General features: G+C 44.5%; 1 protein-coding gene and 1 long non-coding RNA gene across 3 annotated transcripts in view; one reads left to right on the top strand and one right to left on the bottom strand.

Moving 5' to 3' along the window:
• The window catches only part of LOC309346212, a 45,428-nt gene that overhangs the window by 10,945 nt on the left and 9,351 nt on the right, over positions 1–25,132 (bottom strand). The window lies entirely within an intron of this gene.
• Positions 990–17,327, top strand: IL22RA1 (interleukin 22 receptor subunit alpha 1). The gene is made up of 7 exons (XM_081869091.1): positions 990–1,284; positions 3,938–4,070; positions 9,899–10,077; positions 11,132–11,319; positions 12,812–12,947; positions 13,976–14,100; positions 15,344–17,327. Exons 1-7 carry the CDS (start codon positions 1,242–1,244, stop codon positions 16,289–16,291), a joined length of 1,752 nt encoding a protein of 583 aa, XP_081725217.1. The 5' UTR covers positions 990–1,241; the 3' UTR covers positions 16,292–17,327.

The following is a 25,132-nucleotide window of genomic DNA, read 5'->3' as shown; positions in this document are numbered from 1 at the left end:
ATGGTCATTGGAGAGGCCAAGATTCAGCCTGCTGCCTGCATTCACTTCTCCACCCCATTGTAGCCCAACAATATCTGGAGGGAACAAAGTCTAGAGACACGCCCCACCTTTTAAATAATATCCAATGCACATATAAAGTGCATGACTTCCTCTCAAATATCCTTGGGAATTGTAGCTCTGCGAGGAGCAAACTACAGTTCTCTGGGAAGTCATGTGCTCTTAGTAGTAGTAATAATAATAATAATAATTTATTATTTGTACCCCACACTCTGGGCGGCTTCCACAAAGACCAAAAATACACTAAGATGTCACACATTAAAAACTTCCCCGAACAGGGCTGCCTTAAGATGTCTTCTGAATGTCAGGTAGTTGTTTATCTCTTTGACATCTGATGGGAGGGCGTTCCACAGGGCGGGCACCACTACTGAGAAGGCCCTCTGCCTGGTTCCCTGTAGCTTTGCTTCTTGCAATGAAGGAACCGCCAGAAGGCCCTCGGCACTGGACCTCAGCGTCCGGGCAGAACGATGGGGGTGGAGACGCTCCTTCAGGTATGTATTGTGTATTGGATGCGCTTCAAAAGTATGGTGTGGACCAGATGCAAGTTGTTTTAGGATAATATAAGTGTTCAGAGTATGTAGCTTTCAAACAAGAACTCACATTTTATTTAATATTATTTATTTTACTTTATAACTCAGCTCACCTCAGGCTTAGGAATGCATGGACGTTGCTTTTTTAAAAAGCAAACCAAAGTAAAAGGCTGTTTCAAAATGACACCCTGACACTGTCTTCCCTTGTGCAGGCTTTTCAAAAGGTTTTTTTTTTATTTTCACCAGTGTGACAGCAGCTTGCGCGACAAGAATTGCAGAAGTTCCGTAGCCACAGGCTGAGGTGCGGAGCCCTGTTTCTGCTGGTTGAGGTAATAGTAAATGAAGAAGAAAAAGGTGACTAGACCAGAAAAACCAGTTCCTGACTTCTCCTGAGGAATGTCAGCAGGAAGTCCCTTATCAGGAAATATGCTTGGCTTGGCTTCAGACTGCTGGATGCCCTGATGCCTCTGGCACTTAAGCAAAGAAGACGTCTCCAACGAAGATCGCTCGATTCCATGTGCTGCAGTGGGGCAGAGTTGCCGTATTATCTCTTCAGCCTAGGCAGACAGGGTAGTCCAGGATCCTTCCCAAATTTATTCAGCCAGTGTTGAGGACAGCTAGCCCCATACCACGACTCTTTGTGCCGTGCTATTAATGAAGGAACTTCTCGTCTTCTGGGCCCTGTGCTCCCTAGTGGGTAAGTAACCAGCCTTTGACTCCTCTTTATTAAAGCCTCTCTTCATGATCTCTGAATCTCTTTAAGCTGTAGCGAGAGTTTACCAAACAGGCAAACGTGATCTCCGTGGTCGGTTCTTGCTCCCATTACCTTTGTTTCGAGCTTATGCCCTGGAGTGGCATTGTCAGAGCTTCAGTTGTTTCAACTGTCACGCAGGTAGAAACAGCCTTCATCTATGGCAACTGGGGCCAGTGGCAGACCTGGGGTCTCAAAATTCAGCAGTGCCTTGTGTGACGCCAAAATTCAGTGCCCCCCACCTCTTGCCTGTCATTCTACAGCACATCTTATTTCTCTCTCTCTTTATTTTCTTTGTTTCTATTGTCCTTTTCTCTTCTTTGCTATTCCTAATTTTATTGTATTATGGAAATTTTTAAAATAAAAAAATCTTACTAATCTTAACTTTATACGGGTTTGAAGGTATGGTATGCACTAAGCCTAGGATTTCAGTCCTAAAGAGGAAAGTTTTCCTCTCAACAGATAGGTGGTCTCCAACCTACCTGGGGCGCTGGGGGGGGGGAAGCAAAACAGAAAGCTGAAATGAAATCAAAGTATTTCTTAGGCCTTTTTGCTACACAGTCAAAGCAGGAGAGTCCAAAGCTGGGAGTTGCAAAGAGTTGTTTTTCCTTTACCCTCCATGGGAGGTTTTGCCCTTTGAATAGGGAGGGATGTAGGCTAGACTCTAATTCTCATCCTTACTGCAATTTGCTGCTTGTGAGACTCTGAGGGTGTACATAACACACTTTGAAAAGTTACAGATAGGTAGCCGTGTTGGTCTGCCATAGTCAAAAAAAAACAAATTCCTTCCAGTAGCACCTTAAAGACCAACTAAGTCAGTTCTTGGTATGAGCTTTCGTGTGCATGCACACTTCTTCAGATACACGTGTATCTGAAGAAGTGTGCATGCACACGAAAGCTCATACCAAGAACTGACTTAGTTGGTCTTTAAGGTGCTACTGGAAGGAATTTGTTTTGTTTACACTTTGAAAACACACACACAACCAAGAATCCCGGTAATAGAAGCTGGACTTGTTGAGAGAGTGGGCTCCGAGGAGGTCCTCTTGCCCATGGGAACTGCATAATCTGGAGCCAACACCAGGGATGTTGAATTTGAATAAAATATTTGGGGTAAGCCCTGCCCCACATAATCCATCACAAGACACACACCATTAGAATGGCAATGCCCATCAACTTTGGGGGCCCCAGACCCCTAGGAGTTGACTCCTACAGCCGACACCCAACACGGCAGTTTGCATCGCTGCCATGAGGCGAGGGTAATGAGGTAGGGGAAATCCCAGCTGCATATTTTTTACTTCTACAATTCTAAAAAACAATTGTAAACCTTTTAAACAATGTGGGTCTGTATTTCCTGATCACTGTTGCCAAAACACCGCTCAGCTGAGAATGCTTGACAGGTTTAAGGCAATAGCTGGCTCCCCACCTGAAACCGTTGTTTGTTTGTTTGTGGGGCGGAGAGCCCATTTCAGCCCAAGGCAGCCTTTTGAAGGGCTACATGCAAATGGTGGGCGGGGCTAGAGGCAAAAGTGAGCAAAGCAATGAGTATAAATGCTACCTTTGTACAGCAAGCTAGTTTCTACGCACATATCTCTCCCTATCCTCCACCTACTCCAAGGAAACTTTCCACTGAGGCAAAAGCCCTCAAGGAGGGGGCAAAGCAAGGCCTGAGTGGGCCAGGTAAAGAGGTATGGAGTCCCCACTGGCCTGAGTTTTATTGCATTTCTACACCACCCTTCCACCTACAAAATCCCAGACCAATGTACAGCAATACTGCAACAAAAAGCAGCAAATAAAATTCTCTAAAATAGGGGTTCTCAAACTGAGGGGAATTTCGTTTGGGTTCACATTCTGCATTTGTTCTGTGCTCCCACTGCTGGTTTGGGAAGTGGTGCACACATGACATTAGCCACAAACATTAAGGTCAGTAATAAATGTTATCATTACCCATATCTATCCTGTCATTTCTTATGAAATACTGTATGGGGGAAAATAGAGATGGGGGATAAATTTGATTCAGTTCACATTGATAGCTGATTCTATGAAATTTGCATTTTCCTAAAACAATATGAGAACTCAAACAGGGTAGTTCGTCGAAATTCGCAAATATCAGAATTTTGCAATACAGTTCTCCAACCACAGATGGCTTATAAAGATATATTAAGGGAAACTTTGCATAAATATATATCAATATATTAGTTAAAATAATATACTAGATGCATTATATTGTGAGGAATATATTGTTGGTCAAAACTGCATGCAAAAATATATCTATTTGCAGAATTACACCAAACATACAGATTTTTGACCAAAATGCAGATTTTTGACCCCAAAAAATCCACCATTGTTGAAAAAACGTAGAGAACTGTATTTAAATTTTGAGAAATGAGAAACTGAGAGAGCCATAATGGATTGATCCTTCCACCCCTTGTTTCAATGTGTCATTGTCCCTACCACTACCATGTGCAACCAGCTTCAGTCTGAATTGAGAAAAAGAATGACCCTAGCTGCCTTTTAAGTTGGTAAGATAGACACAGCCTAAGTACAGAGACTGCACGTTCTATGGTTAACCTCTAATAATCTTTTTTCCCCTTCATTGCAGGGAATTCGCTAGCAGAGAGATCGCCACTCATTCAACAACCAATCTTTTCATCCACAAACTTTGAAAATATCTTCACTTGGAAGAGCTGGGGGGAGCCACTTCCAGGCACAGTGTACGATGTGCAGTATAAGAAGTAAGAGGACTATTCCTTCTCCTTACTTGGTGTGACTGTTATTCTTTGAACCCACAGATATCTCAGATAGGGAGAAATATACTTTGTTGTGGGAATAGCATTGTGTCAGGTCCAGGGAAGAAACAGACCCCAGCCCAGCCCAAGACATTTTGCTGCCCGAGGCAACAGGCAAGATGATGTGTCCTCCCCATTCTAGAAACAGAAGCCAATTGGACTTTTCAGTACTGTCAATGGGACAGCGTCCTATGCCACATTTGATGGCAGCAAGTACATATGGAGAAACACAGCTCTGTCCTGTAAGAGAAGGGGACAGTTGGGGGGGGGGCTTAGAAGGGAACACCCCCAGTATCTACCATCTGGAACACTCCCAGTATCTACCATCTGAAATGATAAACTTATTCTGCCTAATGGTTGAGGTGGCTCTGGATACGGCCATATTTTGAGGCTGTTGTGTAACTTTAGGTTCTCACTAATGGGCGCTGACAGTCCCAATTATTACATTTATAAGGAGCTCAATGTGACCCTCCTATCCATTTTATCTGCAAAATAAGCAAGTTAGGCTGAAAGGCTGTAACTGGCCCAAGTTCACACAGAGAGCTTATTAACTGAGTCACTGGCGGAGGAAGAGGACTGCAGGGGGAGCGCACCACCCCCGGCAGCACAATCCCAGCAGGACGCCATCGCAGCTGCCCTCCCTGCCCACACAGGGCACCACACCCCTGTAGGTGGTGTGCCCCGCCCCCAGGATGCACACCAGCCCCGCCCCCACCTGCTCTCCGCCCCACAGTGTCGGAGCACAAAGCTCTGCCACTGAACTGAGTATGGGTTTGGACCCCTGTCTCCAGCGCTCCAACCACTGCACCACACTGGTTGCCTTGTACCAGTATCGCAATGTGAATACTTCCAGTGCAAGGAATTCAGGTCACACCTACATGGCAGGGTGCAGAAATAGTTTTGCCATTTGGAATGCAACTGGCAAATGAGAGGCAGCCTTGAGGAGCTGCAATGCCACTGTAGCTGTGGGAGGAACTGGTACTGCTTGCAAGACTTGCTTGCTTCCCCTTGCTCAGCATGCGTGCGTGTAAACAAACATAGATGTACACACATTCACCAATCTGTTTTCCATGGATTTATGCACGGTGTTTGGCGGTCCTGACAAAGGACTCAGCTACATTAGAGAAGCAACAGTGTTTTAAATGTGTTATAAACATGTAACACCAGATGCTGCTGTAGAGCAAAAAACTTTGTCTATGCAATTTTACATAGAGGCTTTTCTTTTGTTATAATGACTGAATTCATGGCTTATTTATAGCGTTTCCCCCCCTGTGTGTAGATTCAGCCCCAGTCAAGTGCTCTTGCATTGAGCACTTGGGCATTATCCGTTTTGTTGGTTTGTTAAAACCCAACTAATTCTACACTATATTTCTGTTATATATATATTCTGAACAGTAGTACCTTGCTTTACAACCATAATCCATTCTGGAGGTCTGTTTGTAAACCAAAACAGGTTGTAACCCAAGGTGCGCTTTTGCCAATGAGGCATCAAAAAATTTTTTGTTCGTAATCCAAAAACAACAGTTTGTAATCCAAAAAAAAGGTTGCAAACCTGGACACGCACTTCCGGGTTTGACGTGTTTGTAATCCAAAACGTACACAAACCAAGACGTATGCAAACCAAGGTACCACTGTACTATATTTCTACAACATAATTGTATATGCATTCATGCAAAGTACCCTTTTATACACATTGTTGTAGGTATCTGTTTATGTGCTGGTAACTTTAGGAAACTTGGGGTATACATATATGTGCATAAAATGCATATTATAATAATGCATAAAATATGCAAGAACTATTCCTATTCTGGCAGAACAGATAAAAAAAGAGCTCTCTTTTCATCATGCAGGCCCATGACCCAGTCCATTTCATGCTGTTGCACAAGTAGACCCAACCTGAGTGTTTTCCAATAACTGTAAAATGAGCAAAGACATAACTAACTCAGATGACTGGGGTAGGGGTGGCGTGTAAACAAATCCTCTTGATGACAGCTTTCACCCAATTTGCTTCCATCACATTGCTGAGATAGCTGATGTCCCCCTGAACTGCATCGTACTTTAGATTTTCCTCTGTTGCACAAGCTGGAGAACTTGGCACCCAGACACTTTTCTTCTTTGATCTTTCCAGTAAACATAAGCCTCTGGTTGCAATCCATGGATGGGTTATGAAATTCTCATTAAACCTTAATATCTAAATTGAATATTCATTGTAGCAATTAAGCTAAAGAGTGGAGGGGGGGGGAAATATGCAGATAAATTACACCACTGCCTGCTTTCGAGATGCAAAACAGGGAGGAAAAGAGATCCCTGGATTTGATTTGAAGGGCACCAGATAGCTTGGGAGCTACACACACACACACACACACACACACACACACACACTTTCAGGGAACACCCACCAAGACATAATGAATGGATGACTGATGAAGAGATTGGCGACAATGAAAACATATTTATGACTTTCGCGGTAAGTGACACCATCTCTAAGTGACACTTGCCCTCCTCTTCCACAAGCGTATTTACCCACAAAGCCTTTCGCAAACTTGGTAGCAGATAGTTGCTGTAAGCCTTGTCATCTTTCTGTTCTGTCAACCCATGAAATTGCTGGCAGAAAGTCTGGAGGAGGAGGAGGAGGAGGAGGAGGAGGAGGAGGAGGAGGAGTTGGAGTTGGGTTATTCCTCTAATCCTGCTGTTGCTGCTTTGCTAAAGCTGCAATCCAAATCCTAATAACACAGAAGTAAACACTGAACCCAGTAGGACTTAATTGTAAGCAGACATGATTAGGATTGCACTGTAGGGTGGTGACTTTTTTAAAAAAACTCCTCACCTAGAACATTGTTTGCTGACAAAGGCTTTTGGAAAGTTGGGAGGAGGTTACAGTCAGTGCATCTCCTGCCTATAGGGACACCTGGTCTCCTCTTAACTGCAGCCTTGTTTTGCTCACAGGTGCTTTTAGAAAGTTGAGAGGAGGAGGAATTCGATTCAGTTCTCATTTTAAAGTGAAACTACTCAATTTGCACTTTCAAAAAACAATATGAGAACCAAAACCCACCCACCCACCCACCCACTGAAATCCGTATTTCTCCCAATTTTGCAACAATGTTTCACAAAAATGCATTATGTTAGGGGAAACGCATAAAAACATATATATTCATGAAAAGAACATATAAATGTGTGTTATATTGGGGAAAATTGCTCACAGAAATGAGTCCATTAATCAAAACCGCACAGATGTTCATTGGGGGAAATTTGCACTAAAATCCTGACAACTTTTCATGGCGAAAAATTGTAAATCGCTGCAGCAATGTAGAGAACTGAATCAAAGACTGGGAAAATTAGAAACCGAGTTCCATCCCTCCATCCCTACCATCAGGTCAAATATGACGGGCAAGGTATACTACATGACAACTTAGTGTCAGCATAGCAAGCATGGTGCCCTCCAGATGTTGCAGCCAGCATGCCCAATAGCCAGGGATAATGGGAGTTGTAATCCAAAGAATCTGTTGGCTGCCTCTGCCTTAGTGAAACACCCACTCCTTTGCCCAGGTCTTGTGCCTGCTACAACGGTAAAGAAATGCACTTGGTGCCATCGCTGCATTGTTTTCACCGTGCACTGAAGACAAACCACTCTACCCTGGCCTTCTGACATATATATTTTAGGACCTACTCAATTTCCCTTTCCATTTCACCATATACTTTTCTGGCATTTTCTTCGATGTAAATACTGTTAACCGGTTTTAATGTCGTGGGTTTTTTTTGTTTTTTGTGCTGCTGCAACCCAGCCTGGGACTCTGCAGCAAAGGGCAGCAAGGAAATTGGATAGCCAAATAACTAAAATGGTGACAAGCTGGCACCCCAAGAGAGAGAGAGCCTTCCCCGTTCTACATATTTTGCATGCCTCATTCAAGGGTGGCATATGAGAGGAGCCACTCCTCCTGCGCCAAGGATGATGAAACAAACAAAATGATGGGCTATTATGATGGGTGGAGGCCGTCTGGAAGGAGGGCCTGCACAGAGGTGCCATGTGCCCTTTTTTGTATTCTTGCATTGCACCCCATCCATGAGATTCCTACTGGCAAAGGCCACCAGCTACAGAGTGGTGGGGAAGTATGCTCTTCTCCCTCATATTATTGTCATGATTTATTCAGTTTATGGCCAACGCTTCTTCCCAAAGGAGCCCAGGGCAGCAATCGATGGCAACCAGCCATCTGAAAGTAAGGCAGTGGCTCAATGCATGCAGAAACAGGTACAATCCCTGACATCTCCAGACTGCGCCTAGAGAGACCTCGGTCTGAAATCCAGGAGAGCTGATGCCAGTGAGTGTAGACGATACTGAACTAAATGAACCCAAGGTCTGATTCAGTGTAACATGACACCCTCTGCTCTTCCCATCCAGTGCTTTACCAACTTCACTGATTCCCGGTGCAGTACAAGGTGCTGGTTTTGACCTTTAAAGCCCTCTGCGGCCTAGGACCCACGTACCTACAGTACCGCCTCTCCTGGTATCCCCCGCGAAGGACCTTAAGGTCCACAAATGACAACATTTTGGAGGTCCCAGGTCATAAGGTATTAGATTGGTCTCAACTAGGGCCCGGGCCTTTTCAGTACTGGCCCCGACTTGGTGGAACGCTCTGTCACAAGAGACTAGGGCCCTGCGGGACTTGACATCTTTCAGCAGGGCCTGTTCCACCTGGCCTTTGGTTTGGACTCAGTCTGACCCTTATGTTTCCCTCCCCTTATGGTTTTGATTTATGGGCTACTTTTAAAATGAGGCTGCATTTTACATTGCATTTTAACCTGTATTTTATATTGGTCCCCCCCCCATTACGTTTTTACTGCAATTTTACTGGTGTTAGCCGTCCTGAGCCCAAATCTGGCCAGGGAGGGCAGGGTATAAATTATTATTATTATTATTATTATTATTATTATTATTATTATTATTATTATTATTTTCCTCTTATGCAGGAAATAGAGTTTTATTAAGGACACCATTGGGCTGTGGGTGAAACCTGCCTTCTGACTTTACTAGCCCACATTGTGTGATGTGATCTGCACTAACTCCACTGTGTCCCAGGTGGCAGCCTGTTTGACCCCTAAAGTATCTGTCATATGCCATCTTAGCATTGTTTAAAAAGGAAGCTTTTTATAAGCAAAATTGTCCTAGAGATTGGAGGTGGGAGCTGCCTTGGTGATGTTAAAGGTGCTGGCCAATCGGTGCTGTGCAATGCTCAGTTCTGCTGCTTGCCGAACCAGATAGGTTCCTGAACTCAACCCTGGAGTGAATGCAGGGCTGAATGCAGAGAACTCACTTCCAAATAGGCCCAACTGCTCTAAAAACCCTCCTATTTGTCTTAAGCTGGAATCCCGGCAACAATAACACAGCAAGCCAAGTGACTGATAGCATCGCAGCTTGCAACACACTGCTCCGTGGCATATCCAGGCACGTGTCTCTTTTTCACTGATGTCTATCTCAGACCTGAAGTGCCTTCCCTGTGGTTTAACAGTGACGTGTGCTGTCTATGCCACTGCCTGCTGTTCTCCACCCACACATTGCCTAAAGCAGATGGGGAGCAGTGGTTGTGGGGGAAGGGCTGTAACTCAGAGCTAGAGCATCTGCTTTGCATGCAGAAGGTCCCCGGTTCAATCCCTGGTGGCATCTTCAGGTGAGGCTGGGAAAAACACTAGCCTGAAATCTTGGAGAGCTATTGCCAGTCAGCTTGGATAATACTGAGCTAAATGGGCTTTTGGCCTGACTCAGCTACGTTTGTTCATAGGTACGGGGATGCATGGCAGAACAAGAGTGAGTGCCAAAACATCACACGCTGCTCCTGCAATCTCACGCTTGAAACGGAAAACTTCACCGAGTGCTACTACGCCAGAGTGAGAGCCAGGGTCCCTAACTGTTGCGTCTCCAAATGGGCCGAGTCCTCAAGATTCTATCCCCGGGAAAACAGTAAGTGGCTAATATTGTAAACCGGGTTGGGGAACTTCTGGCCCAGCCATCAAATGTCTACCAAAGCACCTGATCCTCAAAATTCTCTCCAAACCACACACCCTCTCCTTGAGTTGCCTTGAGTTCTACTTTAGTGGAAAAGTGGGACACATTGTTAAAAAGTAAACAAGAAAATAAACGTCAACAGTTTGTAGGATGTCTCGCCACTGTGGCACTATGATGGGGTAAGATGCATTTCTTGAAATTCTCCCTTCCATACAGTAGTTGAAAGCTGCAGGAGTACGGTAATCATGTTCCCCAAAGACAGGCCTCATGTTTCTTTAAGAAAGCTGCCTCATTCAGCATGTGCAGCTATTGCAGGTTGTGTGGATGTTGCTGAACTACAGTTCTTATCACCTGTGGCCATTGGTCGTGCTTGCTGGGGCTGATGGGAGTTGTACTTCAGCAACAACTGGAGGGTGAAAGGTTCTCAACTCCTGTGTTTTGGTCCTCTTCACACTGCTCTGACACTCATCGCTTTCCCCAAAGAATCTGAGAACTGTAGTTTGTTAATGGCACTGGGTCAATTCCCAATACCTTTAACAAACTGCAGTTCCCAGGATTCCTGGGGGAGAAGCCATGAGTGTTTAAATGGTACTTTTGGGTTGGTTGGGGAATTGTTTAGGGGGTGTTTTTAATTTATTTTATCTTAAGTTTATTTTAGATATTACAATGATTTATGTGTATTTTTTTCAATTTGGTTGTGTATTTTTTGATGTTTTCTTTATGGCTGCTTTTGTTGTGCTGTAATTATGTATTTTTTCATGTTGTAAGCCGCCTTGGCATACAAATAAAATTATGTATATGCTTATGAATGTTTTAAATACATGGGGTAGACATCATGTGAGGGCCAAGGGTGCTAACAATGAGAAGTCAGTATTGAAGAAACTGAGCCAATTCTTTTTAAATGCCTCAGTTATCCAGTTCTCAAAACTATATCACTAAATTCTTCAGTCTTAAACAAATCCCTTTTGTTTTCTCACTCTTGCTCTCTCTCTCTCTCTCTCTCTCCAAGCCATTATTGGGAGTCCTGATGTGAAATACACACCCAGTGTTAATTCAATAAAGTTCTATGTACAACCTCCTGCTACCCCTCTGAGAGACAAGGATAACCAGATCCTGACCGTCGTAGACATTTTCAGTCAAATTGGAACGACCTTTGAATATGAATTAATGATACATTGCCAAAAGACAAAGCAGGAGGTAAGGGGGAAAAACAGGTGTATGAGAGAAAATGGTAACTTTAGGGGAAAGTACCCAATTCTTATTTCTTTGACTGCTGTTGTCTGTCTCAAGAGACAATGGAATGCACTTCTGGGGGTGAAGTCAAACTGCTGCGTTAGCAACACCAAAGTGACCTCCCCAGGGTACAAGCCTGAGCAGTGTGCCCAGATGACAAAGTCTGGTCCAAAGAAAAGCAGAGCAATATGTTTGGCGCTAGCTTGTCTGCAGGAATTGCTGGAAGGAGGTGTACAAGGCGCATTCCGACTGTCTTAGGGACTCCACTCTGGATTTGTGTAGGGTTCCCTCCTTGGCCTTTTCTTCTCCCAAAGATATCCTGCAAGGCAGCAGAGATTTAGGGTCAGAGTTTTCCTGAGAGCCAGTGTGGTGTAGTGGTTAAGAGCGGTAGTCTCGTAATCCGGTGAACCGGGTTCGCGTCTCTGCTCCTCCACATGCAGCTGCTGGGTGACCTTGGGCTAGTCACAATTCTCTGAAGTCTCTCAGCCCCACTCACCTCACAGAGTGTTTGTTGTGGGGGAGGAAGGGAAAGGAGAATGTTAGCCGCTTTGAGACTCCTTAAAGGGAGTGAAAGGTGGGATATCAAATCCAAACTCTTCCTTCTCCTAGATGGGCTACCTTCCTACTGCACACTTCTTGAGGGTCAGTGGCGTGTTATTCCATACAGATTAAGAATGGGAAATAAATTCAATTCAGTTCTCATTTAAAGACAAACCTATCTCATTCACATTTTCCAAAATAATATGCAAACCAAAACACACCCACCCTTCAATATTTGCACTTCTCTGAATGTTGCAATGCAGTTCTCCAGCCGTGTGATTTGTCAAAAAAAGCACATACTGAAGTGGGCATAAAAATACATACATTGGTGAAAATAACGTACAAATGTGCATTATGTTAGGGGAAATTGTTTTGCCAAAATGTGTGGATTAGGCAAAACGCATACAAAGATGTGTGAATTTGGAGTAATTTGCACTGAAACATTTGTGAATTTTCACAAGGGCATTTTTTAAAGAAATTTCAAACTTATGTGGAAACATGGAGAACTGAACTTCAGATTGGAGAAATGAGAAACTGAGGGTAACCAAAAGTTTCAGCTTCAGTCTTTAGCTCTCTCTGTGTTGTTATACATATTCATGCGGAAACACCCTTGTTTTATGAAGTGTCAGGACTAAGTTTCATGTTATGCTCAGTTCACAGCATGCAGCTACATCCTCTGTTTTTCCCGAGTGAATCAGAGGTGCCAGGATCCCTGATGGTCTGGAGAGGGCTGGTTTACTCCCAGCTGCCACCAGGAGTGGAAATCAGGGGATTGAAAACAGAAAAGACACAACTATATACTACACATTAAGCATAACATACAGTTTGGCCCTTAGTGGAGCTTTGAAAGTAGATAACATAAAGTACCACTTTCACTACTTAAAATACAAATCTCTCTCTCTCTCTTTCTCTCTAGTGGGTCAAAGTCAACAACAACAATGAATTTGAAATCTCTGACTTATATCCCAACACCGAATACAATGGAACAATACACATAAAATATTCAGACAAAATCAGCAAGCCTTATGTTTTTCGGGCAAAAACATTATCAGGTGAGACAGTGTTATGAAATGCTGCCAGATCTTAAATACTGACAACTTTACAGATGAAGCAGTCACCACAGACAATTTTCCCATTGTGAACCTAGTGGCACAACTTGCATCACAAATGAATGTACCAATCCCCAGTCTTGCCTGCCACAAATGAGTCTATGGAGTTCTTTGTCCTCCCCCCCAATCTCAGTGTATTTATTTATTTTACACAGGTACATATACCTTTCCATGAATGTGAGTTAAGCCCTTATCTTAACAACAAGAAAGCCACAAATATTTTGCAAACAATGAAACACTGCTTGAAGGATTTGGAATGGGTTGGTGATGTTGCAAGTGCTAACCAAGAGGCATTAACCAAGAGGCACCCTTCACAGCAGGGTGACTAAATTACACCGGGCTGAAATCCTGCAGGAGACAAACCCTGTTCCACCACAAGAAACGGGGGACACCAGGAGCAGGAAGCAGCTTCCATCTCACAAATGTTGAGACCTGTTACCTGCCCTCATATTAATAAAGAGTTATGCTTCATTCCTGTGGGAAAGTGTTACACTTGTGGACACCACTGTAAAACTGCCCCTGGTGCTCCAGGTTCTTTGAGTGTGTGTAGAGGCCCTCTGGGCATCTTTGCCATTCATAGACTTTCTTTCTGCTCTCCACAATAAGGGCATTTTGCTAGTTCAAAAAGTAAAGGGCCACACAGCTCAGTGGTAGAGCACCTTCTTTGAATGCAGGAGGTCTCATGGTTCACCCCCAGCACCTCCTAGTAAGGCTGTGAAAGACCCCTACCAGCCAGTGTAGACAATACTAAGATAGATGGACCAATGTTCTGACTAAGGCAGCTTCCTTTGTCCCTATGGAGATTCATCAGTTCCCTTTACTTCGGCTGGAAAAATGATGATCCTTTATAAAAGCTCAGACCAGTCCTATGAACTCTTGAGCCAGAATGACTAGACGATGCATGCCATCTGTTCCTGCCCTCTCAACTCTCCTGGTCTTGTTATCTTTAACGGTTTGTTTTCTCTCTCCAGATACCACCTGGTTTGCATATTTGTTCGCAGTAGCTCTGTTTGCGGCACTGTTGATCTTTGGAACAATATATTACTTCATTTACAAGTATATTAAACAGCACACTGCACAGCAACCCACGTCTTTGGTATGTAGTGTACCTCCCCCCCCCCCTTTATGGAAGGTTGTTGGATTTTTTACTAATGAGCCTGGGCTTTTAATTGCTGGGCATTGTTCATACATAAAAGAGTGGCGCCTGAAGGGCAAGGAGAAGGCCGTAGCCCCCCACCCAGGAATGCTGGAGAAATTGCTGCACTGCCTGGGTTCCTAACAGTTTGATTTCTCTTTTAGGAATTTCTTTGCAAGTGGAGACACTTGGTGGAATGGCTACTCTTGTAAACAAAACATGGCAGTTCTTGGTGTTTACTAACCAGGAGTTCCCATATTTTGGCTTGGCTTAGTAGCCACCTGTGATTTTTGTGGTCGCGTCAAGCTCTTTGGAGAACTCAAGAGAACTCAGGAGAAGAGATAGGATCATTTGGCAGTGGGCTTTGGATAAAATAGAAGCAGTGCTTTCTACAAAGCCCATTATGAAAGGGGATAAGTAGCCTCTCTCCCCTCCCCTAAATTCACAGAAGGTTCCCTGAGGGCAAAGTTGATTCTCACCCTGAAGTGAAAAACTTTTTCCTCTTAGAGGAAGGAGCATAGCTTAGTGGTAGAGCCACTGCTTTGCGTGCAGAAAATGCCAGGTTCAACCCGTGGCTTCTCCAGGTAGCAGTGGGAAGGACCCCTGCCTGAAATCCTGGTAAGCTGCTGCTCATCCCTGACCTCAGGCCCAGGTGCCAACTGTGGCCCTCGAGTCCTCTCTGTCTCGCCCTCAAACTCTTCACAGGCCACACCCCCTCTGACCAGGCCGCAGTCTTGCTTCACACACTCCTTGAATGTTTTTGCCCAGCTGGGATGTGACCTTGAACTCTGGTAATGTCTTGTGCCTGCCTGGATGGAAGTTAAAGAGGAGTGTGTGAGTGTCGGTAGAAATTAGTATACAAAAGTGAAATTTACATTCATTGCTCCACCCTGCCCACCATTGGCATGTGGCCCTTGGAAGCTTGCCCAGAAGGGAATGTGGCCCTCAGGCTGATAGAGGTTCCCCTTACCCCTGCTGTAGTCAATACGGACCTAGATGAACCAGTAGCCTGACTTGGTATAAGGCAACTTCCTGTGTTCCATGCTGGCCCCGCGGCAGAGAGTGAACTTGATTGCTTAATGGTGGGGACTTCCTGCTTCACCACTCGGTCCTTCCGCCACTCTGCTTCATTATCTCTCTAGCTGCCTACGTTTATGCTGATGCTTATCTCTGGCAACTAAATTTAATCCTTCTTCCCTGATAGGATTTTAAGGATATTTTACGCTCCCAACCTCTCGTGCCGAGAGTGGAACATATTCTGAACCCCTATGAATCGTGTAAGCCTGTCCAACTTACTATAGAGAAGCACCAGGCACAGATCACCCAACCTCAGGGAGTATTCAGCCTGACCGAAACAGCTTACCAGAAACAGGCCAACGCACCACTGTTCCAGAACATTGCTCAGCATGCAGGTTATACACCACAAATGGCCAAGAACAACCCACCGTGCACACAAGGCCCTTCGCCTTTAACATATGGAGTATGTTTTGAAGGCACCAGCTCCACCAAAGCGAATTCTTCAGCAAATCAAGTGAGGAAGCTCGATTCTTTAGCTGAGGGCTCCTTGAGCAGCGAGCATTATAAAGCACAGCCGCCAGAACAGATCAAAAGAGAATTGTGGGGAAACAAGCCCCAACAGATGCCGGTGCCTGTGCTGGGAGATGCAGAGCGAACTCAATGTCTGCTGCTTCAGGGAGACATGCAAGATGTGCCACAGCTGCTCCCACCCCTTCTGGAAGAGAGAGAACCTGCCACAAGAGGCAACAAGACAGGGAGCTGCAGAGAGCAGCCGGCAGAATTGCAACCATCTGTGGTGGAATTCGACCAAAATGCCATCTCAAATGGCAATCTTCTGTCAAGCGTGCCACCATCCTTGTTTTCACATCGCACCTGCAGCAGCCTCATTCAAGATCAGAACCCTGGGCAGTGGGTGGCCTGGGATTTGGCAGCCTGGACGAATCCCCAGCATCAGCCTTTGGGACTCCCTGTATCGGACTGCATAACTCAAGTGAGCAAGGGGTTGGAAAACAAGCCTGGGTTCCTTGGTACAAACCCAGATACCTTAGACTCTGCCCACAGCAATGGGCTCTTCACAAGCCTGTTCAGAGACTTGGAGCTGAAGGTGCAGTGGGATCAAGCGTCTGAGGAATAATGGTTAAGGCATCCAGCAACTGAGGAATGGAGCGAGGGGAGGCGATAACACAAGGGAGGTGGAAATGTCTCCCTCCAAAACAGAGTTGAAAGGAAATGTCTTTTCCCAGCTGTAACTGAATCCTCCTTGTGAATCACACTTCAGCCCATTAAAGGAAAACTAAATGTGGTTGATAGGTACCCTGCCAACTGGGTGGGTACTGCTGGCATGATGATTCCCAGGTGATTCTGTCCCTCACACATTGCTGGTTAGCTTGCACAAGGAATCCTGACAGTGCTGCTCCTATCTTGTGGCAGATACCCAAACTTGAGTTGCCGGCTGATCAGGTGTGGGAGGAAACACACAGATTGGCCTGCCTTTGTGTTAATTGCAGTTTTGCCTGCAAGTCAGGAGGCGACGCTTTACATGGCCTGGCGATAAGAACGACCACCTGCTCATGTCAGCAGAAGAAGCTGCCGCTGTTGAGCAGGAACCACCAGTGTGGCGCCCGTGGGCACCAGGGTGCCCGCGAGTTCCTCCTATGGTGCCCATGAAAGGTCTCAGTAAATTTCCACCAAACTAATCCACAGTGCTTGCAAGAGACTGCTTGTTCTTCTTGCTCTGTTCCTGTTTGCACTCACTACATTGCACACCGCCCTTAAATATGCTCACATTTCATTGGATGCCAGGGCTGGACACCTTCCTGCCCGCCCATTCTGAACAGATGATTGCTGCAAAGAGCTTCACTCTGTGAGCAAGCATGGCAGTGGCTGATGTAGGTACCTTTTTCCTCATGGATGACAGGACTGTTGATGGGCTGAATGCCTCCACCATTTTGTGGACCCATCTCTTTTTCTGCTCTTTTAGGTGTAAGCCATTTTGTGGCATGTCACATACCCACGGCAGCCATTTTCTGACTGGTGTCTGTTTCCTCAAAATTCCACATTTGCTCACTGACTCCTAAAGGTTGGCAGCTCCTGAGTTAAAGGAACAGGAACAGAAGCAACAGAGACATTGGTGACTCTTCCCCAGTTCTGTATTACATGGGGGCGCAGGAGAAGTACCGTATTTTTCGCTCTATAAGACGCACCAGACCACAAGACGCACCTAGTTTTTGGAGGAGGAACACAAGAAAAAAATATTCTGAATCTCAGAAGCCAGAACAGCAAGAGGGATTGCTGCGCAGTGAAAGCATCAATCCCTCTTGCTGTTCTGGCTTCTGGGATAGCTGCGCAGCCTGCATTTGCTCCATAAGACGCACACGCAGTTCCCCTTACTTTTTAGGAGGGTAAAAGTGAGTCCTATAGAGCAAAAAATACGGTATGTACTATCTTTGTACTTTACTAATAAATATTTTTATTATTAGTCTGACTTATTTTCAGTCTACAGAGAGCTAAGAATTGCATTTATAGTTCAAAATAGCCTATACCCTTTGAGGAGTTGTCTGTGTTCCAAACTTCACAGCTAACTTGATCCTGCAAAATGCACTGAACCAAACAACCAGGTCCAAACACAATGGAATGTAAGGAAAGCTTTATTAATAAATTGCCTGAGGCAATGATTCCATAATTCCATGGAAGGGTGTATACACTCAGATGATTAATTTTCTGGAGCCAAGTATAAAAACATTAAAAGAGCTCTTAAAGGAAGGAAGAATTACAGCCAACTAAGTTCTACTCAGGGCAGACCCATTTAAATCGCTCAACCTAAATTAGCCATGTCCATTAATTTTAATGGATCTACTCTGAGTATTGCTAACAATAGATGTAGCACAAGGTAATTTTAAGCTGTTTGAGTATTTTAACTTTTGTATGTTTTAAAATGGGGTTGTAAATATTTCTTGATTTTACTGTTCTGTCTTTTGTAAACCACTTTGAGAATTTTATTTTTACAATCAAGCAGTGTATAAATTTTTATGAAATAAAATACATCAACATTGTCATAGGATGGAATGGGTCTACTTTTCTGACATTGCTCTGATGTCAGAAAGGAAAATCCTCTTTGTCATTGTGGGAGCATCATGAAGCATCTGACATCAGAGCTGCAACGTCCCTAGGGCTCCAAATGCCCCCATTTCAGAAACAGGGAGAGGATTTGAACGTGTGCTTCAGAGCTTGCCTAAATCTTCCCTTCCCTTTTACCTCTCATTGTTTCCAATGGAGAATAAAACGAGCAAAAAAAAAGCACAGCACTCCACTTTTGTTTTAACTAGCAAACAGACGAAGCAATGCAATCCTCACTTCCACCTCAAGCTGAGTAGGGTGTAGGCAGCGGCTGACTTTGTGGTACGGTGCCCTGAGCAAGGACAAAATTCCCACCTCCCAATATTTATTATTTTCACAATAATACCTTTCAGTACAGTTGCTTTTTAATGGATCTTCTCAGGAGGTATCCGTATAAATATAGGTTAAAAAATATTATTATTATTACTATTATTTTGCGCCCCCTCGGCTTGGCGCCCTCTGCAGGGGAACTGGCCACACAGCTCTAAATCTGGTGCTGGCACAGTGGAACCTCAGTTTTCGAACATCTCTATTGGCGAATGTTTCGGCTTCCAAATACCGAAAACCCGGAAGTAACTGCTTCGGTTTTCGAATGATTTTTTGGAAGCCGAACATGCCATGTGGCTTCCCTTTTGAGTTTCCCTATTGTATTGAGGCTTCTGTTTTCACTTTTCGGTTTTCGAATATTTCAGAAGTTGAACGGTCTGCCGGAACGGATTACGTTCAAAAACCAGAAGTTCCACTGTATGGAATAATGTGGTAAAACTACCTCTCTGTTTCACCATCCTTTGATTTTCCCAACAAAAGCACAACCCTTTTGCTCACTCCAGGTGAGCACCTGGAACCCCTTGGAATCTTGTTACTGCTCAGCAGAGATTGGGGTGGGGTGGGGTGGGGTGGCATGCAACCTTTGCAGCACTCTTATCCTGCCAACATCTAAAGCGTATTTGGCGGAAACTCAAAAGTAGCTGCAGGCGGAGAGAATTGCTACCATTCACATTTAAATCTTAATCTTAATCTCAATTTGCATGGTACCTCTAGTTATAAACTTAATTTGTTCCAGAGGTCCATTCTTAACCTGGAATCGTTCTTAACCTGAGGTACCACTTTAGCTAATGGGGCCTCCTACTGCCGCCCCCACACCACCACCACACGATTTCTGTTCTCATTCTGGGACAAAGTTCTTAACCTGAGGTACTACCTCCGGGTTAGTGGAGTCTGTAACCTGAAGTGTTTGTAACCCGAGGTACCACTGTATAGGAAGAAAAATGCCAACATCCTTTGAAATTTTGCAGTAGTGGCAGACTGTAAAATTTCACTGAAGCCCTGTGAGACACCAAAATCTGGCCCTCCCTCTCCCCCCCCCACCTCTCATCTTCCATGGGATGTTATAGTTGTGACACCTCCAGCAGCGCCAAATAAGCTCTTCACAGCTTGTGCTCCCCTTTGTTTGCAGTGCAGTTCTCTAGCCATGTAATTTGTAAGAAAATGCATTTATTAGGGTAAAATATGCGTATAAACAGATAGAAATGACATAGAAAAATGCATTATCTTAGGGGGAATTTGCACTAAAATGCAGGTGAATTTTCAGGAGGACTAAAAAAATCCAACAACCACAACAACACACTCTCACGTGAAAAATGTGGAGAACTGAACTAAAATTGGACAAATGAGAAACCAAAATGGCCAAGTTTGTCCCTGTTCAAGAAAACTGGAACTCTTTGCTAGGAAGTCCATATGGTGACCTGGCAGCAGGTAAATGGGTTTTTATTCAGACAGAACTTTGCCCTGATAAGTTGATTTGTCTGTGGCTGGTATGTTGTAATTCGTTCTGAGGCATCTAATCATAGCCTGCATTTTTATCAAGGCTTATATTTTGATCAGGGCCTGTATTTTAAAATGAGCTTAAAGATTTTCAAATGTTTTATGCCAGGCAGAAGACCAGCTGCCTAAGTACTTTGGCAAGATGTTTATCCTCCTGGACAAGGGGGCCCCCTGATTTATAGCAGAAAACAATTCTCAAAGTCGTAAAAAGGGAATTACAGGCTGAGAGCAAAGGTTACACTGACCCTACATATTACAGAATATAAAAAAAGCTGAGAAAAACATAATTAAGAATTGGTAAATAGTAAAATAAAACCATGTGCCTCCCATTAAACTTGAGCCATATTTTCCTAAGGTTAAAAGGTCAAGAGCAAATGGAAAAAGCAACTGACTTGGCTGGAGAAGGGGGGGTGTAAACAGAAGAAGAGGTTTCTTCCTATTTTATTTTGAGGCTGTAAACTATTCCTTCCTTTTTACTTTGAGAAGGTTTATTCTTCTAAAAAGCTATCTATGATAATGTATGAAATATATTGGCTTAAATGTAATTATGCAAAGGATTTAGAAACTAAGAAATGTTAAATCCTTATGCTAGATTCTTATTTCATATAGTTGGAAGAGACCACAGGGGCCATCAGCCCAGCCCCCCTGCCAAGCAGGAAACATCATTAGAGCACACATATGGTTGTCAGGCTTTTGTTTAAAGACCTCCAAAAGAAGGAGATCTTTCAATGATGATGTGAACTCAAGATCCTTGACATCTGTTTAAGATAAAAATTTAAAACTATTAACCATCTGTTTTGGAGGGCAATAGGGCAAGGAGGGCAAGAGGTGAGCTGGTAATTAAGGTTCCTTGTTGAGACAAATGTAAGATAAATGACTACTTATTTGTCATTTATAGATAGAAGAATATATAGCTTTTATTTCCCATAAAAGGCAAAAGGAAATGGGTGTATCTTTTGTGATTGGTTCTAGCAAACAGCCAATAGGAATTTCAACCAGGCTGATTGGACAGAGGCAGCCACAGGAGGAGCAAGGGGGCTGGGTTAAGGAAATATAAGTGCTGGCCATAATGGCAGGAGGCCAGGCCAGAGCTTGGTAACCATATACCATTGTGCCTCTCATTTATTTGTCTGACAAATAAATTATTATTTTAATTTCTCTATTGCTGCATTGAATATTTCATTCCAGCTAAGCGTTAACCACAAGCAGGGTGCTACAGTTCATCTGGCTGCTGTCCTTATTGATTTTAGCCACATGTTTCATCTGCTGTTTTTGTTCCTTTTTCATTACTGTTTTGCTTTTCCCTTCTCTTACTGTTTGGTAGCTGCTTTGGGCACTCTTTGGTTGAAAGGAGGGGTCCAAATTTCACAATAAACATTGAACAAATCAATATTTATGTACAGTTTTCCTGTGAGTTAGGGAGAGCTATGAAAATGAACATTCTGGAAGTGGTTCAAAAAGTCTCTTCAGTAGGCGGGAAGGCCTTCTCAGCTTGCTGGAGCATGCTTTAACATCTACGAGATACAAGGATAGGAACCGTCCTAGAGGTTATAAAACATGCCCCATTAAGTATGAGTCAGATATTGCACCTCATATGGGGCCACTCCCAAGTGAAAGAACATCACGTCACTAACATGCCTTAAAGCAGGGGCTGCCAAATGTTTGGGGCCCATGGGTACATTTGCAAACTGGAGGAACACAAGCTGCAATTATAATTGAAACAAGCCTTAACCAAAGTAGAACACTTCTTCCAAGCTAGGGAGGGTGGGGAACAGGACCCTACAGAGAAGGCCTCTGTTGGCAACTTATGACCTAAAGCAGTGTGTGAAAATAAGCACATTTAATGCACATGGCTTCGCCACAAATAATCTTTGCAGCTGATTACCAGTCACAGAACTACAATTCACAAAACCCTTAACAAAACTACAGTTCCTTTTCTTTCTTTCTTTCTTTCTTTCTTTCTTTCTTTCTTTCTTTCTTTCTTTCTTTCCTTCCTTCCTTCCTTCCTTCCTTCCTTCCTTCCTTCCTTCAAGTCGTCATGTGCTTTAAAAGTGTGTTAAGTGCACTTTAGATATACAGTGGTACCTCGGGTTAAGTACTTAATTCATTCCAGAGGTCTGTTCTTAACCTGAAACTGTTCTTAACCTGAAGCACCACATTAGCTAATGGGGCCTCCTGCTGCCCCTGTGCCGCCAGAGCACAATTTCTGTTCTCATCCTGAAGCAAAGTTCATAACCTGAGGTACTATTTCTGGGTTAGCGGAGTCTGCAACCTGAAGCGTATGTAACCTGAAGCGTATGTAACCCAAGGTACCACTGTATGGTATGGCTCAACCCCAACAGGCATATAAACACATATATTAGTGAAGAAGAAGATGAAAAAGAAGAAGAAGAAGAAGAAGAAGAAGAAGAGGAGTAGTTTGGATTTGATATCCCGCCTTTCACTCCCTTTAAGGAGTCTCAAAGCGGCTAACATTCTCCTTTCCCTTCCTCCCCCACAACAAACACTCTGTGAGGTGAGTGGGGCTGAGAGACTTCAAAGTGTGACTAGCCCAAGGTCACCCAGCAGCTGCAGGTGGAGGAGCGGAGACGCGAACCCGGTTCCCCAGATTACAAGACTACCGCTCTTAACCACTACACCACACTGGCTGAAAGTAACATACCAAAACTGGCTGAAAGTAACATACCAAAACACATTACATTGGGGGAAATTGCTTGAACAAATGTAAGCACTGGTCAAAACTACACACAAGAATGTGTTTATTTGAATAAATTTGCACAAAAATGTTGATGAATTTCCACAAGGACTCTTAAAAAAGAGAAATCACAAATATGCGGGAATGCAGAGAACGGACAGGAAAAATGAGAAAATGGGAGAAACTGAAATCCACACATCACTCGTCAAGAGATAGGCTGAGTGGTCGTGACCCTAAAGGAAGGGGCATGCGCCGCTGTCTGAAGCTTGGGGAAACGTTTAGTGGGATCATCATCAGTCCATTTCCTCCTTCCCTGACCCTGGGCAAGCAGCTGCAGATGTTGCTGACAGCCCAGCCGGCCACCTGTTGGTTTCCATGCAAGGACGGGGCTTTAAAGGGTGCAGGCTGCCCTGCCAGGGGCCGCGTTCCAAGCTCTTGATGTGGGATGCTTTTCTGAGCAGCAGCCCGGGGATCCCATGTCAGCAGCATGCCAGGTGATGCCACTCAGCCAGTGATTAAATGCCACGGCGGAGCCTGTTCCTGCTCACTTTTTAAAAAGGAAACCTCACACACAGAACCATCAATGGGGATACCACTGGACCAAAGGCGGGGAGGCCTTCCATTTGAAGGAGTGATACAAAATGGAGAGTTCACTGGTGGGCCCACCTTTGAATTAGGCATTATCAGGGACTCCAGCAAACCTTTGTTTGTTTGTTTGTTTGTTTGTTTGTTTGTTTGTTTGTTTGTTTCAACCCAGGCCACCCTCCAGAATTATGAAAGGCGAAGGCTTCTGGTTCAGGCGTGGCTGTCCTTTTTTCTTTGTTTTCATATAAATTTGCGGGCCTTGAAACTCTACAGCTGACACCATGTCATGGAAGGCTTAGAGTAGTGATAAGGAGTCTTTGGCTCTCCAGATGTTATGGACTACAACTCCCATCAGCCCTTCTCTTAGAATCATAAAATCATAGAGTTGAAAAAGATCCTGAAAGGGCAACCAGTCCAACCACGTGGTTGGCAATCCAGACTCCTCTTAAAAAACCTCTACAGTGGTACCTCGGGTTACAGACGCTTCAGGTTACAGACTCCACTAACCCAGAAATAGTGCTTGAGGTTAAGAACTTTGCTTCAGGATGAGAACAGAAATTGAGCTCCGGTGGAGTGCAGCAGCAGGAGGCCCCATTAGCTAAAGTGGTGCTTCAGGTTAATAACAGTTTCTGTCAGCATCGCCCTTGAGCCAGTGTACCAACTGGACTCATGCACTACAGCCCCGACTGGGCTAGGCGAGCTGGGTAGCACTGCCAGAGACCTCCTTTCCCACAGGAACAGGTCACAGTGCTGTGGACTCACAGCTTGGAGCTGAGAGCACCGGATTCACTGTCTCAATTATACAGTCGTCGCGCAGCAGCGTTTTGCAGAGTCTTGCAGAGTATAAACCACTCGGAGAGCAGCTCTGTAAAATATCCTCCTTTATTCTATAACTACAGCTATGATACAAACTATATACAGAGCTAAATATTCTGAGCATAAATCAATGCTATACTCTGAGTGCCTGCAGCTGCTCTTAGCAGCAATCTTATCTATAAACACGATCTCTTGCACTCTCTCTCCGACACACTGACTGACTCTCTCTCACACACACAGAGACTGACTCACTCACTTGACTAATTAAGTAGAGAGCAGTACATTGCTCCTCCTCTCTGTAGAGTCAGCAGAGACCTCAGGAGATTCTCAGGAGATTCTTGGGTATGGGAGGGGTGAAATCTCCTCAGTTTCAGGTTAAGTACGGACCTCCAGAACGAATTAAGTACTTAACCCAAGGTACCACTGTAATGAGTCCACAACCTTCCGGGGCAGGTCCAGTCATTCGGATATTTAAAGAAGGACAACAGGAAACTCCTGACTCCCCCCAGATACAACGAGGTCCAGTGCAATCAATCTATTTATTTAACAAAATGTATATGCCACCTGATTGTAGTAAAGCATTGAAATAATCAATGAAAACAGTTTCAGACATTTAAAGATAAATGCCCTGTTCTCAGAGTCAGGGCGAGCCAACCCATGAGGCGATGTGAAGCGGTCACTTCAGGCAGCAGATCTGGGCCTAAGGAGTGTGCCACTCACTGCCAGTGCCACATCCTTGCCCCAGCTTCCACGGGAGCACCCTGCTACTGTGGCTGGTGCCCCCCACTGCCTCCTCTGCCACACGCATGCCCCGCGAACACCATGGCCACCCTTTCTGCCACAAGTGCACCCCACTCCACCATGCCCCCATCGTGGGTGTGTCCACAGTTCTCAACTGCAACTAAGGAGGAGAAGGAGGCAGCAAAATGTCCCAGCCGG

Source organism: Podarcis erhardii (genome assembly GCF_964252035.2).
Source record: "Podarcis erhardii genome assembly, chromosome: 7".
NCBI lineage: Eukaryota > Metazoa > Chordata > Lepidosauria > Squamata > Lacertidae > Podarcis > Podarcis erhardii.
This window is presented reverse-complemented; position numbering and strand designations above follow the sequence as displayed.

Bases quoted from the DNA above. Each gene is read 5' to 3' on its own strand.
- IL22RA1 (XM_081869091.1), top strand. From the start codon at position 1,242: ATGAAGGAACTTCTCGTCTTCTGGGCCCTGTGCTCCCTAGTGG. The intron at 4,071-9,898 runs GTAAGAGGACTA...GTTTGTTCATAG, and splicing joins TACGATGTGCAGTATAAGAA to GTACGGGGATGCATGGCAGA. The intron at 12,948-13,975 runs GTGAGACAGTGT...TTCTCTCTCCAG, and splicing joins TCGGGCAAAAACATTATCAG to ATACCACCTGGTTTGCATAT.